This window comes from Erythrolamprus reginae, chromosome 3 (genome assembly GCF_031021105.1).
Source record: "Erythrolamprus reginae isolate rEryReg1 chromosome 3, rEryReg1.hap1, whole genome shotgun sequence".
Lineage (NCBI taxonomy): Eukaryota > Metazoa > Chordata > Lepidosauria > Squamata > Dipsadidae > Erythrolamprus > Erythrolamprus reginae.
The window spans coordinates 99,620,539-99,640,065 of NC_091952.1; the positions used below are offsets into that span (position 1 = coordinate 99,620,539).

The window sequence follows — 19,527 nt, forward strand, 5'->3', positions numbered from 1 at the left end:
CTATTTTCCTGTATTTATATTTATATAAAAATCTCAGCTTTTACTGTGCATGCGCCATCCTGAAGCATAAGTCGTCAGAGAGGAGTGGCATATAAATCAAATCAAATAAACAAACAAATGAATAAAGTGCCTTTAGAAATAGATTAACTGTACATTTAATTATCTTCTGTTTCCAGGCTACACCAGAACAGATAAGCGTTGACATAAAGAACAACCTCATGTATCAGCTGGAAAATGACCAGGAAATACAGAAAGTAAGTGTGCAGATACTTGAATCTGTAGATTCCTTGAGGGTATGCTATACCTTAAAGTTGCCAAATTTAAAATACATACTTATATATCTTTATCCAGTCTTCGGCATTTCTGAAAAGAAGAAGAATATATATTTCTGTCCATGTGCTTCTAAAACTCTTCATGTCATAACCTTTAATTGGATGAAACAGTGCATCAGAGGCCGGCTGTTTTGAACCAAGGTGCCTCAGATGGACTAATTTACCAAAATCTGGGACCTATGAACTGCCAAGAGAATTTGGGAAAGAAGAGGGTGCTCCAGTACTATTGGCTGCTATTGGGCTCCTGCCGTTGCTCCCTCCTTCCCTCTTTCAGCAGCACTCACCTGCTGCTGGAAACAGAACGAAGGAAGATTTCTAATGCCCCCCTGCCAGATTTACACAAGGAAACTCAACTGAGAAGGTGGCAGGAAGTCGAGTCTCTCCTGCTTCCAATCCCTCCCTCCCCCCTCCCCAATTATTTTGTTTCACTGCTTAGGTAAGGAAATATCTCTGAAATGATAACACAAGTGGACATAAGTTGTTTAACATCTCATCAGGTTTTCCTAATAATGTTTATGTTTTACAACAATAAACCAAAGAACCTGTTTAAAGCTCCTTTTAAAATCTCAGTCACGACTTGAAGGACAATGGTTAGCTAAACAGATGTACTCAGAGAAGTTGCAAATAAATAATTACTTGATGGATCAAAGCTGAAGAAGCTTCTTGGATGAGAAAAGCAAAATGTCTTCAAAGAAAAAAACAGAAAGTCCAGTTGCCTTGTTCTATCCCCACTACACATTAGTCTGTGTGCAGCTCGACATGCAGCTAAAACCATCTATCCTCCAATAAAAAGGACCATGTACATAGATCTGAATGCTTTATTGAAAGAACAGGATATGGTGAAACATGGGAAAATAGGGATACATACAATGAGAACCACATACAAGATAGACAGTTACTGTTGAACATAACAATTAATAAATACAAACAATTTAAATCTCACCAATGATGCTCTGAGTGAGATGTGGATTTTTTCTTCGATGACCATGTTCTTCTGCCTTCTCCAAATGCTAAAGGAAATGGAGTCTGGCTTCCCAGCATTGCACTTGATTTGAGAGTGCGGGCTGATGGGTAAAATGGGTTGGGTCAGCTTCAAATAATATACCACATTTTTCCAAGTATAAGATGCACCTTTCCAAGTGGAAATGTTGGTGGTGCGTCTTATATACCGAATGCAGCCATTTTTGGCCTCCAAAAGCCCTGCCCCCGCACCCCATTTTTGTGAAAAATGGGCTTATTTTTCACAAAAAATGTGGTGCCCAGAGAGTTTGGGAGGCCTGCAGAGTGCTCCTGGGGGCTGGGGGAAGGCAAAAAATCCTATTTTTGCGAAAAAATATGGGTAATAAATGAGCCTTTTTTTTTTGCAAAAACAGAGCTTTTGACTTCGCCCCCAGCCCCTAGGAGCACTCCACAGGCCTCCCAAACCCTCTGCCGCCCCATTTTTCGCAAAAATGGGTCAGATTTTGTGAAAAACAAGCCCAGTTTTTGCAAACAGCGCAGAGGGTGTGGGAGACTTGCAGAGTGCTCCTGGGGGCTGGGGAAGACAAAAACATTTTTTTCTTACATGCCTTATCTTGGTGCGTCTTATAGTCTGAAAAACATGGTACTTGTTATTTGTCTCTCTAGCCCCATCTAGAGAGGCATGATATGCCTCTTGAAAAAGCACCTTTGGGACATTAATGGATCATAATTGAATAGTACTAACAGTGAACTTTTTCCTGTCTCAGATACTTCAAGAGAGGGAAAACCTGCCTGTGAAGAACTTTGAGCGAGCAATCCTAGATGCCATACATCAAAGCGCTGTTGTGATCATCCGTGGGGCTACAGGTTGTGGCAAAACCACACAGGTTCCACAGTACATCTTGGATGAATGCATCTACAGTGGAAGAGCTGCAGAATGTAATATTGTTGTCACTCAGGTGAAAAACCTATTCAAGCCAATATTTCCAATCAGACTACTGTTTTATATTAATGGCATTGGAATTACTTTTTGATAGGTGCTTGTTTAAATCCAAAGCTGAAAAGGTACTTTACAGCAGACATGAGAGTGTACATCATGCATGCTGACCCCTTGTTATAGATGATGCATTTTTCTTGAATTCATATAGTAAACAGTTTGAAGTACTACTTTCTTTCTTTTTAATCTAAAGTGCTTAATGTCCATAGTTCTTTTTTATATCTCCCAAATGAATTTGGGATAAACTATTTATAAAGGCAATATCTGAAGCAGTATTTCATATTGTGAAATACCAGTAGGAATGTTTAAGCACCTTAATATACAAATAACTACAAATACAGTGGTACCTCATCTTACGAACGCCTCTTCTAACAAACTTTTCAAGATACAAACCCGGTGTTTAAGATTTTTTTGCCTCTTCTTCCGAACTATTTTCACCTTACGAACCCAAGCAGCTGCTGCTGGGATGAAGGGGTTTCTTTTTTTCCCCCTTTTTTGAAGAAAGAAAAGGGAGGGGCGGCTTGGAGGAGGAAAGATTTTGCAGAGAACAACGTGCTTGCAAAGGCACTGAAAGGGTGTCTTTTGAAGAAAGAAAAGGGAGGGGCGGCTTGGAGGAGGAAAGATTTTGCAGAGAACAGCTTGCTTGCAAAGGCACTGAAAGGGTGTCTTTTGAAGAAAGAAAAGGGAGGGGCGGCTTGGAGGAGGAAAGATTTTGCAGAGAACAGCTTGCTTGCAGAGGCACTGAAACGGTGTCTTTTGAAGAAAGAAAAGGGAGGGGCGCCCCCCTTGCCTTTCTTCCTTCCCACTCACCCTTTAGCCTAGCCTTGCTTCTTCCACCCGCCCCCTTTAGCTGCTCCTCCCTGCCCTCTGTTCGCCTCCTTTCTAAAGTTTGGGATTTTCCTGAAGGATTTGCATGCATTATTTGCTTTTACATTGATTCCTATGGGAAACATTGTTTCATCTTACAAACTTTTCACCTTACGAACCTCCTCCTGGAACCAATTAAGTTCATATGATGAGGTACCACTGTACTTAATTTCCAGCAGGTTATATTTTAATTTCAAATTCTCAGGACATCTATAAAAATCTTGCATGTTTTGTGTAGCTTTGTTCAGTTTTATTATTTTTCTTCATGGACGTGTTCCTTTTGATGAGGTGATCTGGGATTCTTACTCAACCTGTGTTATCTTTTCTATACAGCCTAGGAGGATCAGTGCTGTCTCTGTAGCAGAAAGAGTTGCTTATGAAAGAGGAGAAGAACCTGGAAATAGTTGTGGCTACAGTGTTCGCTTTGAATCAATACTTCCCCGGCCACATGCCAGTGTGATGTTCTGTACTGTAGGTGGGTATTGCTCGTTAAAAAGTATAGGTTATGATAGAGTGGTTAATAGGATTGGACAAAAATAGAGAATCTTTTCTCATACCTCTACTGGACAATGTGAAATGGCTGATGCTAGAAACTTTTATTATGTGTGCTTCCTATTGTCCATTCAGAAGTGATTGAAAACAAAATGTTTTGTTGTGTATAGTGGGCTGGGCTTGTCTGAGTAGTAAATAACTGCCAAACAGATAGTCGCAATTGTAATTTGTGGGATGTTTTGTTTCTGCCATTTCTTAGTATACATAATGAATTGAAATCAAGGGTGAGGTTTAGAAAAGGTTTTATTTAGTTCCTGGGTTGTAAATTATTTTTTTATCTTATAAGCTTTCCACAGTTCAAGGTAAGAACTGCTAAAGAGAAATAAGAAAAATAAATGAGGAATTGGCAGACCTCAGTATGCTTACATATATGACTCAATTTAAAATGGATCTCCATGATACATTCACAATCAGTAATTGTGTTGCATTACAGTGTCTTCCCTAACCTGTTCTGTAAAGGAATAATTTGTTCTAATTAATCCATCCTCATTGATAAAGACCTGTTTTTAAGGTGTCCTCCTGAGAAAGCTGGAAGCTGGCATTCGTGGCATCAGTCATGTCATAGTGGATGAAATTCATGAGAGAGACATTAATGTGAGTAAGCTTTTAATTTATCCAAGCAGAGCTTATTTGCTATACATTAAGTAAATGTTCCTGCTGTTGTGCCATATAATAATAAAATTTTATTTACGGTCAAAGACCATCAATATTTATTTATTTATTTATTTATTAGTTGGACTTGTATGCTGCCCCTCTCCGAAGATAATAATTATAATTAGATTATAATATTAATAATAATTAAAAGGAAAAAGAACAAGAAACAGGACTTTTGGCTGTGCCATATGAAAGCAAACACACTTTCTGTCATCGTATAATTGCATTCTACCCACATACTGCGCACATAATTTTACATTAAAAGTAGGTGTTTTTAAATAATTGCTTTGCTCATGTATAGCTTCTTAGAGTTATCAATAGTAAAAGTTACTCCCGGGGGGAGGGGGGGAGATAGAAGTAAAATAATCTTGTTTATGTAGCCAGTTTAACCTCAGTGTAGGGGTTAAAGTGCTGGCTTTGAAACCAGGACACTGAGCTTTACCCCTATCTTAGGCATGAAAGCTCTCTTGGTGATTGTGAGTCATTCACTCTCTTTCAGCCCAATTCACCTTACAGGAGGATTGTTGCTGGGAAATAAGAGGCAGAAGTATTAAAGTTTATATGCAGAAAACTATATGCTATGAAAATAGTTCAGGTAGTTGTAAAATACTTTAGTTAGTTATATATCACTGAATGGTGGTATATAAATGAAACGGTGAGATGAAGTTGATATCCTTAAATATGATAACTACCTCCATTTTTAAAAACCTATTAAAGGACAGTCCCTTTTTCTTTTCTTTTACAGACTGATTTTCTTTTGGTAGTTCTGCGGGATGTTGTCCAAGCCTATCCTGAAATCCGGGTTATTCTCATGTCTGCTACTATTGATACCAGCATGTTCTGTGAATATTTCTTTAATTGCCCTATTATTGAAGTCTTTGGCAGAACTTATCCAGTTCAAGGTAAACATCTGCCTGGTGTAACATTACAAAAAATATGCTTCTTTTTTGGGGAGGGTAATAGAGAAGCTTGAGATTTGTGTGATTTTGAACCTTTTGTGTGGTTATGTTAATAGAGAGCTGATATGGTTATATTTTGAATGTCAAAAAGCATGGAAGAATGAAAACATGATTTTAATACTGAAGATAAAAAACAATAAGAGGGATTTTTCATTGGTGAAGGAAAAAAGAGGCTTCAAAAATATTGTTTTTATCATTTTTTTATGCCTATGAATGTGTTTCTTATGTCTTCAACTTGAGGATTTTGAGGGTTATCTGCAGACAGCTTTGTTGCTGAAAAGGGGGTATGTTGCTGGAGTACGAAGAAATTAAAAATATAAATCTAGCAAATAAATGTTTTGGGGGAAATTGCATCAAAAATTGGCATTTAGCTGATCAGATGATTTCTACAGTAATTTTTCTCTCTTGGTTGTAGAATATTTTCTGGAAGACTGTATTCAAATGACTAAATTTATTCCTCCACCAAAGGATAAGAAAAAGAAAGAGAAGGATGATGAAGGTACTGAAGATGATGATGTAAGTATGTTAAGGATTTTTAGTTGAAATAAAATTACAATATTGCTTATAAAAGCTACAATTATAATGACAAAACATAGAAACATATGTATATATGTTTATCCCAGGCATGTTTAAATTCAGTTATTGTGGATTTACCAACCACGTCAGCTTGAAGTTTGTTCCAAGCATCTACTACTCTTTCAGTAAAATAATATTTTCTCATGTTGCTTCTGATCTTTCCCCCAACTAACCTCAGATTGTGCCCCGTTGTTCTTGTGTTCACTTTCCTATTAAAAACATTTCCCTCCTGAACCTTATTCAACCCTTTAACACATTTAAATGTTTCGATCATGTCCCCCCTTTCCCTTTTGTCCTCCAGAGTATACATGCGTAGTGATATATTTTATAGTGGCATATATCTTTGTATAGTACTTTGAGCTTTATTATGTCTTTTTATAATAAGCAATATAAAATATATATTGTTTCTATTTGCAAATAGGACACTTTATATTGAATTAACAATGGAATTTAGGATGAATGTTTTGAGTCAATCATTGCAGTCGTTTTTATTTAGAGTGCTCATGGATCTTTCTGTTTTTTCAATCCCAGCAGTGATCTGCATAATAGTACTGTTATTAGTGAGAAGTCTGTCAAATGTTTCTATATAAATTTTTCCAATGTCTACATTTTCATGCAGACATTTTATCCATCATTTCAATTTTCTTCTAGGCAAATTGCAACCTCATTTGTAGTGACGAATATGGCCTAGAAACCAAAACCCGCATGGCCCAGATGAATGAGAAGGAAACTCCTTTTGAACTCATTGAGGCTTTGTTGAAATATATTGAGACCTTGAATGTTGTAGGAGCAGTCCTTGTCTTCTTGCCTGGCTGGAATCTGATACACACTATGCAGAAATACCTGGAAATGAATCCACACTTTGGTATGAGCAATTTTCAGCTGTATTTTTTTTTTACTTTTTTTCCCCTAAAGTGATCATAAAACTGAAAGAGCTTCCTTGTGTATGTATGGAGGAGTGAATTTTACTTATTTATTAAATTTAGATCCCACCCATCTCATTATCTAGCTCTTCTGAGTGGTTAATTACTGAAAAGAATTGTAATATTTAAAATAGGAAATACACAAATGAAATAAGCTTGCTTAAAGTGATTTTCCTTCTTATACTTTTACTGTAGGAAGCCAGAGATACCGAGTTCTTCCTCTACATTCCCAAATACCCCGAGAAGAGCAGCGCAAAGTATTTGATCCAGTGGCCCCTGGAATAACCAAGGTGAACCTCTTGGAATAATTTTAGCTCAACCATTTATATGCATGCAGTCCTTGACTTATGACCACAATTGAGTCCAAAATCTCTGTGTTGTTAAGTGAAACCTTTGTTAAGGGAGGTTTGCCTCATTTTACAATCTTTCTTGTAGCAGTTGTTAAGTGAATCGTTGTATTTAATAAGTTGGTAACACAGTTGTTAAGTGAATTTGGCTTCTCTATTGAGTTTGCTTGTCAGAAGGTCGTAAAATATGAGCACATGACCTTGGGACACAGCAGCGGTGATAAATATAAACCAGTTGCCAAGTATCTGAATTTTGATCACATGATGGGAATGCTGCAAAGGTCATAACTATGCAAAATGGTCCTAAGTCACATTTGATTTGGATGTTAGAGTGCATTTCTGAATAGTCTTGTATTCAAGCATATAGTATTGTTTGTCTCCCTAGGTGATCTTATCAACCAACATTGCAGAGACCAGCATAACCATCAATGATGTGGTCTACGTTATTGATTCTTGCAAGTGAGTTGTTCTAAAGCTGCTTCCCATGCTTGTGTTTGCTATCTTCTTTGCATTTAATTGTAATCCTCTCTCTTTTTTTCTGTGCTGTCTGATTTTCGCTACTGGATTCACATCTCATCAATGTTCTCCATATGGACATATGCTTAGTATAATCAACACTGCAGATAATTCATGTTTCTTTCTCCAGCTTTAAACTCAATGCTTGTCTTTTTTCGGTTCAGCATTGAGTCATTGGGAATCTGGTAGCATATAGATATGATGATGAAATTGATAGTTGAATTAGTGGTGAGAGAGTTTGCAGCCTTATCTGACTCATTCATTCATTCATTCATTCATTCATTCATTTATTTGGATTTATATGCCGCCCCTCTCCGAGGACTCGGGGCGGCTCACAGCATGTACAGAAAAACAGGAAACAATAATAACAATCCAATTATACCTTTAAAAACAATCTTAAAATTCTAATTAAAAACTATCAATTTGACAAATTGGATCCAAATTATTCCATCATGTTCTCCTGGTTGTGGCTTTGTTCCCTGTTTTTAGATTTATCATTGGAATAATGAGATGTTGTACCCCCATTTTCCTAATAACATTCCTCAAGTTGTTGAGGTCAAGACAGTCAAATGCTCTTCAATGAATTGCGTGCTGGCAACCTTTTGGTATTCTCGAGTTTCTGAACTATTAAGCATGAAGCAGTAATGCTGATCCTTTTTCCTTAGCCTTTTCTGGAACACACTGGAGAAGTAGGTATTGACTATGAATGAATACGGAAGGGCTTCCTAGTGTAGCCTCGGAATTCTCTGACTCATCCACATACTAACCAATTTCATTCTTACTTAGTTTTTTCCCAACATCTGTCATGGTCACCTAGGTGCTGTCACCTGTTAAGGATAGTAGAGTTCACCAATTTGTATATAACATTGATCTTGCCACACACTGCAAAATATTATCGTGTGCTTTGCCTTTTGTTCCTTCTTTTTTTTTTTAACAAATTTGGGATTCTGCCTTTTGTTTGTTTGTTTGTTTGTTTATTCGATTTTTATGCCGCCCTTCTCCTTAGACTCAGGGCGGCTTACAACATGTTAGCAATAGCACTTTTTTAACAGCCAGCATGTTGCCCCCACAATCTGGGTCCTCATTTTGTGAAAGTGATCTACTTTCTTTTTCATCCCAATGTTAAGGAGTTAATTTAGTATTTTTTTTCCAATCCCACAGACAGAAAGTTAAACTATTCACTGCTCATAACAACATGACCAATTATGCCACTGTGTGGGCCTCAAAAACAAATCTGGAGCAACGGAAAGGACGGGCTGGTCGTGTCAGTCCTGGATTCTGCTTTCATCTTTGCAGCAGAGCACGTTTTGACAGGTAGGCTCATACTCTGCACTTCTACATATTCTGGGGTCTGTTAAATAATTGATGTGGAAAAACAAATGGAAACCCAGATTAGAGAATAGGAATTAAGTGTGGGATGTTTGTGTGTGTACATATTCATGGGTGCTGTGTGAGCCAACAGCAAGTTTAATTAACTAATACTGCAAGGCAGGTTTACATATTTGTTGTATGATATAGATATATAGTTTTTATGAAGTTGTGGGATGAGGAAGTAAATATAAAAAAAGCAACTTGTATATCATTATTAGCAAGAGGTTGCAGCATGAGCTGTTGAGATGGATATATCCAAAATGTCCCCCTCTCTTCCAGACTTGAGGTTCATATGACCCCTGAAATGTTTCGAACACCACTGCATGAAATTGCTTTGAGCATCAAGCTGCTAAGATTAGGCGGGATTGGACAATTTCTGGCCAAAGCTATAGAGCCGCCCCCTTTGGATGCAGTGATTGAAGCAGAGCATACACTCCGAGGTATCTGTTGGATTGTCTTGTCAATGAAAGTACAGTGTATATTTTTATAACTCCCATTAATTTGTGATATTAAATGCAGTTTATTTATCCAATTTATATTCCTGATCATCTAGGCAAGAACCCAGGCAGCCAAAAAGAGAAGAAGCACGGGATTCTATTAAACCAAGAAACTAAATAAAGCTAAATTGAGGCTCAGTAAACTAATCACATACACCTATACCAGAGCTCCCACATTAATATCTCAGCATCTATAACTAGAGCAAGAGTCAGGCTTTTTTGGACTTGCAAAAGGTCAATAGAGTAGAGGTGTCTGTATTTCTGTAAAAGAAGCCTGTTTCCCAACTTCTGGTGGGCCCAATAGGTTCATGTTTTGCCCTACCCGTGCTCCAAAGGCTTCCCTGGAGCCGGGGGAGAGTAAAAACGCCCTCCCCCATCCCCCCAGAGGCTCTCTAGAAGCCAAAAATGCCCTCGCAGACCCTCTGTGTGATCCAAAAATCAGCATGTGGCACACACATGCACGTTGGAACTGAGCTAAGGCAACAGCTCACGTACCAGCAGATACGGCTCCGCATGTCACCTTTGGCACCTGTGCCATAGGTTCACCATGACTGCTATATAAGGTAGTGAATATGTGCTATTGCTATGGTCATGACATTTAAAAGGGCACCCAATTTTTACCCTGGGTATAAAACTATTAGTTCATATAGTAACTAGGAATAGCTTAATGTAGGTAGTTTTTAGGCTTAGCATCAGTTTCTGATATCTAAATGAATTCTCCCCAGCAGTTCTATTACTTCCTGCCTTGTGCATTTCCAGGCCCTGTAATAACTAGGTCCCTTTCTGAAATGCCATTCATACAGATCTTATTCAAAAACCTTTTTTTTTTTTGGTACTTTTTAGTCTGCTTGAAGCTTTGCTATTACATAACACTCTGATCTATTCACAACACAATTCCTATTATAGGATGGTTTTCTTCGTCCTAACTAATCCTCTATTAGAGATTTGATCAGTTTTGGACCTTCTAATTACCAAAATTGTTATCCAACAATCCAACAACACAAATTGCATTCTTCTTTATCTGAATTTTTGAGTCTGCTTGTACTTGGTCTGTTTTGTAATGGTCTACACAATAAACTGAATTAAAAACGGAAGAAGAGTTGAATCACTTGAAGTATAGATTTGAAAACCACTCATTTGAATAACTGATTTAAAAATCAATTGAAAGCTACTAGACTTTACCTTTACTTTTATTTCAGAGCTTGATGCCTTGGATTCCAATGATGAACTGACCCCCCTTGGGAGAATTTTAGCAAGGCTCCCCATTGAACCTCGACTTGGCAAAATGATGATAATGGGATGCATATTTTAGTAAGTGATAATAATTTCAAAGGTAGTTATTAGGCTTAGCATCAGTTTCTGATAACTGGAGGGCAAAGGAGGGGGACTCAGGATGAAGGGAATTAATTTTTTTAATGAAGTCATTGTTACCCGTGGGCAATAAATTGAATCCCACCAGCAGTCTTTGTCTCATTCGTTCCTTCTGCTCAGCAGTACTGTTCGTTATATTGCAGTGCAACTCAGCTAATTCTGTGTTTGTTTCTTTCAGTGTTGGTGATGCTGTATGTACTATCTCTGCTGCCACCTGCTTCCCTGAGCCATTCATCAGTGAGGGTAAAAGACTGGGTTATGTCCATAGGAATTTTGCTGGAAACCGGTTCTCCGATCATGTGGCCCTGCTCTCAGTCTTCCAAGCCTGGGATAATGCAAGGTAATTTGATTAAGGGCAATACCAAGCTATTTTGCTTTATTTGGAAAAAAAAAATCATCTCAGCATGTTATACTTACATGGAGCGGTTTGATGGATTTTACCCATTTTCTTGTAGAATGGGTGGAGAAAATGCTGAAATTCGTTTCTGTGAGTTTAAGAGACTCAACATGGCAACACTCAGAATGACCTGGGAAGCCAAAGTACAGCTGAAAGAAATTCTGGTTAACTCTGGATTCCCAGAAGGTAAAAATAAAAGAAAAAACTATGGATGTAAAGAAAGTCCCTTCTTATGAACCATTAATTTTTCAACCATTCAAAGATACAAAAAAATAAATTTATAGCCCATTTGCGATCTTTTCAGTGTCCCTTAATCACATGATTACTATTATACTTAGTATGTATTGTCCTGTGCTTTGGGGTTTTGTTTCCCCCCCCTCATTTGCAAAATAGAAAGCATGTATAATGATTTCAGGAAACTAAACTGATTGCTCTTCTACACATCAAAAGCAATGCAATCATGCCAGCAACTGAGAGTTAGGAGCCCGAGACACACTACCCAAATACATTACTTTCTCTCCAATCTTCCCGCTCTACAAGGGTGGTAGGCTCGTGTTTCGCCCTCCCCAGGCTTCAAAGGCTTCCCTGAAGCAGGGTGGTTTTACCCTCCCCCAGCCCCCCAGAGGCTCTCTGGAAGCCAAAAATGCCCTTCCAGAGCCTCTATGCCAAGCCCAAAATCAGCTGGCCGGCACACATATGGATGTTGGTGCTGACTTAGGGCAACGGCTCGCATGCCAGCAGATATAGCTCCGCGTGCCATCTGTGGCACCTCTGCCATAGGTTCTCCGTCACTGGCCTATAGAAATTGCTTACCTTTTTTCTCTCCCCCCCCCCCTTGCAGATCAGAAAGATAGGAAAGGAAGAGATTTCAAGAGAGTAGTATCAAATGTCTGTATAGCATGCCCATGGCTTCAAGTTAATCATCACTTAGTTTAGTACAGTGGTACCTCTACCTACAAATGCCTCTACTTACAAAATTTTCTAGGTAAGAACCGGGTGTTCAAGATTTTTTTGCCTCTTCTCAAGAACCGTTTTCCACTTACAAACCCGAGCCTCCGAAACTGTAACTGGAAAAGGCAGGGAGAAGCCTCTGTGGGGCCTCTCTAGGAATCTGTGTGGTTTCCCCAGTTGCACACATTATTTGCTTTTACATTGATTTTTATGGGAAAAATTGCTTCTTCTCACAAACTTTTCTACTCAAGAACCTGGTCATGGAACAAATTAAGTTCGTAAGTAGAGGTACCACTCTAGTGGATTTGCTAGTCCCAATTGTATTCATTAAGTGTGGACTAAGTGTACCTATTTGTGATAGCACTTTTGTATATTTTGAACCTGATAGATTAAGCTATATTTCTTATTACAGATAAATTGATTATTCTTCATATTTAAGATTTCTGGATGTGGGGGCTATAGAACAAATGTGTGGTTGTGTGCCTATATCTACGTGCACCCCCCTCAACCATACAGATACCCAGATAATAAATAGTTCTATAACTTGTTCAAAATCTTATGATTTCTCATTTGCTTTCATGTTACTTTTAATCTCATTTTGAAGTAATTTTCATAAACGAAAACTTAATTTCAAAGAATATGAGAAGAATTTTTGTTCTATGTATACCTTAACCATTACTTAAAGTATATTGGGTTTTTTGGCACCGAGGAGAAAATAAGATTTCCACAGTGTAATTATGTTAAAGTAATAATCTTTAATTTATTAATTGCAAAGAAACTATTAAATAGAATATATGTGTACTTTAAGTTCATTATTCCTGATTAATAGGCATGGATTGAAAAGTTTCAAACATTGCTGTATATTCAGTTTATATAATTAGTTATGTATTGTTGGTTAGATGCTGAGAAAAGCCCATTTTTGTCTCTCTCTAGAGAGTTTAATGACTCAGGTATTCAACAACTCTGGACCAGATAATAACCTGGATATTGTGATTTCTCTGCTGGCTTTTGGCCTGTATCCCAATGTTTGCTTTCACAAAGAAAAGAGGAAGATTCTCACTACTGAAGGACGCAATGCTCTCATTCACAAATCCTCTGTTAACTGCCCATTCAGCAGCCAGGATATGAAGTACCCTTCTCCTTTCTTTGTTTTTGGAGAAAAGGTAAAATTATTGTGGGGGGGGGGGGAACGGGGACGACCTTAGACTATCAAACATTCTTGTAATCTTTGAATATTGAGACATTAGGTGGCATGCAGGTGTGTCGGAAAATGCCACTCATGAATCATTTTGTAAGCAAAACAGCTGGTTTTGATTGATCAGTGCCTGGTCTAAAATATGTGGGCATTTGATTTTGTGTGGAATAAACCTCTTTTTATGGACTAGCAGGGAAGGAAGGAGAAAGAAAATAAAACATCAGCAGGGGAAGAGGGAAGGTGCAGGGAGAAGGAAGGTAGGGAAACTCTGCTCTGAAAATAGGATTGAAAGAATATGCCCCATTAGAAATTGTTAAGCAGAGAGGGAGAAATACAGATAGTCCTTGAGTTACGAATGTAATGGAGCCTGCCATTCCATTCGTAACCCAAGCATTCGTAAGAAGTGATTTTTGTACTTTGAATGGGATCGCTCCCTCCTTTCACCCACACATTTGCTAATTGAATGTGAGGCATATTAAGTGCACATACGTTTTCAGGGTGGGGAAGGCTATGGCCTATTGATGGAACAGGCCCACTTGCTGAAGACCACCCAAAGTCTCCCCAACTCATTGAAATACCTCACGCTCCCCACAATTGCTCCTCCCCACCCAACCTGCTTCTCTGGGTCACTTGCTGTGCAAAGATCTAGCAATCAGTCTCCTCTTCCTGCCTCTCAGCCCCACATGTCCCTCTGCAGCTCCATTTAAGCCTGTGCGGGCCTTGCCCAGCACATTTAGGGCAAAATGGAGCTTCTGAGGGGCGGCTCTGTTGGATTTTGTTTCATTCAGAACCTAGAACAAGAAGTCAGAATTTTCATTTTGTCAAACAGTGGCTGTTTTGAAATGCATTAGCAAAACCACCAAATATACATTTGTTTTCCTAATAAAATGTTTCCACCTGCATGTGAGTATTTCCTGTTCGTTATTAGCATGTACAGTAGTCCCTCACCTATCGCGGGAGTTACGTTCCAGACCTTGCCGCGACAGGTGAAATCCGCGATGGGGAATTTATCCTCCTTCCCACCAGCTCCGGATGCCTGGAGGCGAGCAACGGCCGGCTAACCTTCCCCCCCCACTACTACTTACTCTGTTCTTTGCAGCAGTTCGGCCAAATGTTGTGTTTTTTGCCTTGCCCCGGCTGTAAAGTCCCTGGTGAGCTGCCCCGGCTGTTTCTTTTTTTCTCTCTCTCTCTTCCGCCCTCGAGCACTTCCTCTTCCGCCCTCGAGCCCAGTCTGGAAATCCCCGCCGCGTCGCGTTCCTTTCTTTTTTTTCCTTTCGGCACTGGTGAGGGGGATTGAACGAGGGGACGGGCCTCCGCCGGAGCTCAGTCCCCGCCCCGCTCATCATTTGGGAGTCCCGCTGGGGGATTCTAGCGCTTGTTTGTGTGGTAAAATCATTCAAATGAAGCTGACTTCAAAACCTGCGATGAAGTGAAGCCGCGGCAGGTGAAGCGCGATAGAGCGAGGGACTACTGTACTATAAAGCCTAATTTTCTTTCAGTTTGATCAGCACACATTTTTATTAATAAATATTTTGTAATAATTCCAAATTTGCAAAATGGAGTTTATGGGCTATGAAGAAATTGGGATCTTGTTTCCTGCTCTTGTATTTGTGTAATATTTCACTTACTTTACTCCATAATTACTTTGGATGAGTTACAGATTAAAAATTCAAAGAAAACATAATTTATCAAGGAAAAAAAAGGACAATAACTAAAATCTTAAAAGTAAAACATACCATCCAAAGAAGCTTGCTCCCCGTCCCCCCTTCTAGCCAGTGTTTTGGAAAACAACCAGATCTTTCCTGAAGCCTGGGGAGGGTAAAAATGCCCTCTCCCTCCCCCCTTCAGAAAGTCAAAAATCAGCTGGCCAGTCCACACATGCGCACTGGAGCTGACATAGGGTAAAGCCTTGGGTGCCCTCAGATGTGGCTCAGCATGTCATAGGTTCACCATCAAGGACATAGATGGTAGTCTTAAACACTACTTGAAGATATCCAATGTTCAATACCTCTCAGTGGTTGGGTAAATAATAGAAATTTGTTATATTTCACATTATACAATTGATTATGTATGCATCTTTCTGCAGATCCGGACACGGGCTATCTCAGCCAAAGCAATGACCTTAGTGAGCCCTTTACAACTGCTTCTCTTTGGCTCAAAGAAAGTGTTATCTGATGGAGAGATTATTATATTAGATGATTGGTATGATCCTTTGGATGACTATATGTTAAAGGAGGCATGAGTGGGTGGGGGGGATTGTGTAACTTAGTAGAAAAAATCATAAGGAAAAACAAGCTCATTGTTGTTTTAAGTGGCATATTTTATTTAGTAGTTCTTGTTAAATACATGTATGTTTTATTGCTTGAATAGAGATACACTACTATGCTCTGGTTTCTTCATTGCAAATGAAACTACTGTTTATACAGTATAGTGTGTTTTTTTAGAACAAGACACTCAAATTCTCTTGTGATGTATTTTTTAAGATAGTTTTAAATTGTTCTTAAATTGTTTCTTTAGATCTTTTGCTGTAAGCCACCCAGAGTCCTTCAGGAGTTGGGCAGCATATAAATTTGATTGATTGATTGATTGGTTAATAATTGTATCCCGTTTCCTGCAAAATAAGACATCCCTTGATAATAAGCCCCATTGGGCTTTTGAATGCATGGCAATAAGACCAAGCACTTATTTCATAGTTCAAAAAATATATATAAGACAAGATCTTATTTTCGGAGAAACACAGTAGATAGAAAAAGAAATTGCCGTTTGCTAAATTGTTTTCTTTGCTTTAGGATCAAACTGAGATTGCCGCACAGTGCAGCTGCCTGTATTATTTCTTTGCGTGCAGCAATGGAAGCTCTCGTGGTTGAAGTAACAAAAAATCCAGAAATCGTCAGCGACTTAGATCATCTGAACAAACAGATGCTGAATGTAATTTGCGAAGTCTCCAAACCCTTGGCTGCTGGAATTAATCTTGCAGTAACTAGTAACATGAGGTAAGCTTCAAACTGTGAGCTTAGAATCGTAATAAAATGCTTATTTTTTTTAATAATGTAGTTCACCTGAGATTTGAAATAAGTCTTCTTTAACCAGAAATTTTGCAATATATATTTTACAAGTACATTGGGATCCTGCAATTGAACACCATTTATAGCGAGTATAAAATTAAGATACTGTGTTTTCCTGAAAATAAGACAGGAGCTTATAATTTTTAAACCCCGCTTATTATCCGGGAGACTTGGGGGTGCAGTAAGGGGCAAGCATGGTACTGGACATCCCATCGCCACTGCCTCCCTTCCCTGTTCTTGGCACCGGCCGACCCAACCTGGCCTGACTCAACCGTCTTGTGGAGCAGGAATCATCAAGGCTGGTTGTGCCGTTGCATGCACAAACTGTAGGACTGCCTCACGGTAGTGCTCCTGTTCGTGTATGCGACGGCACAAGAAGCCTTGCAGAGTCCTCCTCTACAAGGCAGTGGCGTGATGAGTCTCACAGACTCGTTTCTGGCAGGTGGCCAACTTGACACTTGTAGCTCCGTTGCATTCCTCAGTGTTCTGTCCAGAGAAGCCCACTGTAAAAGAAAACTTCTAGCAAATTCATTCAAATTTCTGGAACTCGTGAGTTTTCATTTACAGTGGGCTTCCCTGGACAGAACACTGAGGAACCCAATGGAGCTACAAGTGTCAGGACGTGTGTCTCCCGTTGGGGGACAATTGAGGGGTGTCAGGTCGAGGGGGTGGGGTGGGCCCAGAGACGTGCATCCTACATGGGACTTGTACCTCCGTCGCGTTCCTAGTGTTGTGTCCACTGATCCGCTCCCCAGCTCTCAAGTGAAGCGGGAGGGGGAAGACACTCGCGAGCTGCCTAAGGAAGCCGAGCTGACAACCAAATTTCTAGCTGGGTTCAGCGGCACTTCCTTGTCTCTTCCAAACACGCCCCTCTCTTGGGCAGGGGGGGGGGAGGTATACATAAGACACAGCACCAGGAGAAGGAACCTTTTGGCTGCATTCTGAACACAAGAAATCTTTCTCCCCTTTCACTCCAAGAAACTGCTGAGGTGCGATGAGTCTCACGAAGATTCATTTCTGGTGGAGTTTTGAAGAGAGAAAGATTCCTTGCATGCAACATGCAGGAGTTGCTTCCCCTCCCCGCTTCGCTTGAGAGCCGGAGGCAAGGGAAGATCCAGAGGATCAGGCAGCAAGGCAGGGATCGATGCTCGCCTCCTCTTCTTCGCAGGCAGGAGCGCATTTCAAACTGCCATAGGCTTCTTGTGCCATTGCACAACAAGTCTTTGGCAGAGGCTTATAGGCAGAAGTATGTTTCAAATTGCTGTAGGCAGACCCCAGAGGACCGGGGGGGGGGGGGGGGGGTATTTGGGGGAGGGAATTATTTCGACGCATGTCCTGAAAAGCCTTGTTGGCCTTATTATCAGGACATGTCTTATTTTGGAGGAAACACGGTACATCATGATTAAATATATGGGATCCACAGGAATCCATATTAGCAAAGTACTTTGACAAGGAAGAAAACAAGTGTAACAAAAAGGATTTAAAAATAAGGCAGCACCAGTCTTTAGGGTTTTTTTTTTTTAATTGAATTTTAAAACGTGATTATAGGTACATATATAGACAAAAGTATATCTTTTATAAAATAACTAGTATAAGGAATTTTTGACTGTTAAAACTGATAAAAATGTCTTAAAAACAGGCCGTTTTCTCACACTTATAATTACTTAGGTAAAGTTAGTGTTTCTTGGTAAATATACACAATTGTATATTTGGAGGATTGCATTTATACAGCTTTGTAGATAAGCACAAAGAATTTCAATTTTTACTCCCAGGTTTGGCGATGGACCTCGTCCACCTAAAATGGCTCGATATGACAGTGGAGGAGGTGGCTACAGAGGAAGAGGTGGAGGTGGTAGCTACAGGAGGGGCTACCAAGGTGGATATGGAGGCGGATATCGTGGTGGATATAATTCTTACCGTGGTGCTTCTGGAGGAGGATATTCAGGAGGGGCTGGAGGTGGTGCTTCTGGAGGAGGCTATTCAGGAGGGGCTGGAGGTGGTGCTTCTGGAGGAGGCTATTCAGGAGGGGCTGGAGGTGGTGCTTCTGGAGGAAGAGGATATTCAGGAGGGGCTGGAGGTGGATTTCGAGGCAGTGGAGGTTTTCAAGGTAATGGGGGTTTTCAAGGCAGTGGAGGTTTTCAAGGCAGTGGAGGTTTTCAAGGCAGTGGAGGTTTTCAAAATTCAGGTGGAGGATACCAAACTGGAGGAAACAGAGGTGGTGGGTTTAGAGGAGGGTGGAGTGGTTACTGAAAAAATGCTAGTGAGGATGTGTTGCACATTGAATCTAAAGCTGAAAAGCAGCTTAAAGAAATTCAGTCCTTCCTGGGTTCCATGGTAAGCACCTGATCTCTAGAAAAAAGTTTAGGGTCAAGGTGTGACAATAGCCCGTCCACTCTAAACATCATTTCGGCTACATTTAAGGCATAGGCATCCTTAGATGTTAGTAATTCCAGAATAAAAGTATGCATGAACTTGTTTTGTTCCATACATTTCTTTATTTGTAATACAGATCTCTGCCAGATTTAGTTCATCGTAGTTTAGAGTATTAATTTCAAATTATATTTATATCCAGTATTCGCATTGTTTTAATTTTGTATGTTTATTTTGAGGGATTAGTCCTAGATGTAGGCTTGAAAATTTTTTTATTGTTAGTTGTATCATCAAAAACTGTATGAGTTGATTGATGCCTTTGCTACTAGGATTGCCGGTTAGGAGCGTAAAGTTTATGTGTTGAAATGTTTGTGACATACAGCAACTTCTAAAATAAAAATAATACAACTCCAAAAATGTCATAAAATAGAGTCATTTTTTGAATACCTGCTGTGTGGTTAACTGCGAACTTGGAATACAGTACATGATTATGTATCCTTTGCTAATCAGAGAGTTCAGCCTCAACTACATTCTTTAGCTTAGGGACTATTCGTTTAGCAATTAAAGTTATGATGTAACACAAATTTTGTTCCCAGCTTTTAAATGTTATATTCCAATTGCTTATGT

At 39.5% G+C, this 19,527-nt stretch overlaps 1 protein-coding gene across 3 annotated transcripts in view; it reads left to right on the forward strand.

The window, feature by feature from the left end:
* DHX9 (DExH-box helicase 9) overlaps nt 1-19,317 on the forward strand; it is a 35,900-nt gene extending 16,583 nt beyond the window's left edge. For all 3 annotated transcript variants that reach the window (XM_070746305.1, XM_070746306.1, XM_070746307.1), the window contains 18 exons: nt 177-254; nt 2,060-2,251; nt 3,490-3,631; nt 4,220-4,302; nt 5,108-5,264; nt 5,737-5,837; nt 6,549-6,762; nt 7,016-7,110; nt 7,553-7,626; nt 8,845-8,997; nt 9,334-9,494; nt 10,751-10,862; nt 11,101-11,262; nt 11,378-11,505; nt 13,204-13,433; nt 15,552-15,667; nt 16,255-16,458; nt 18,303-19,317. In XM_070746305.1, the coding sequence (XP_070602406.1) occupies nt 177-254; nt 2,060-2,251; nt 3,490-3,631; nt 4,220-4,302; nt 5,108-5,264; nt 5,737-5,837; nt 6,549-6,762; nt 7,016-7,110; nt 7,553-7,626; nt 8,845-8,997; nt 9,334-9,494; nt 10,751-10,862; nt 11,101-11,262; nt 11,378-11,505; nt 13,204-13,433; nt 15,552-15,667; nt 16,255-16,458; nt 18,303-18,780 (2,880 nt within the window). In that variant the 3' untranslated portion in view covers nt 18,781-19,317. The remainder of the gene's footprint in view (nt 1-176; nt 255-2,059; nt 2,252-3,489; nt 3,632-4,219; nt 4,303-5,107; nt 5,265-5,736; nt 5,838-6,548; nt 6,763-7,015; nt 7,111-7,552; nt 7,627-8,844; nt 8,998-9,333; nt 9,495-10,750; nt 10,863-11,100; nt 11,263-11,377; nt 11,506-13,203; nt 13,434-15,551; nt 15,668-16,254; nt 16,459-18,302) is intronic.
* The last annotated feature ends 210 nt before the right edge of the window (nt 19,318-19,527 follow it).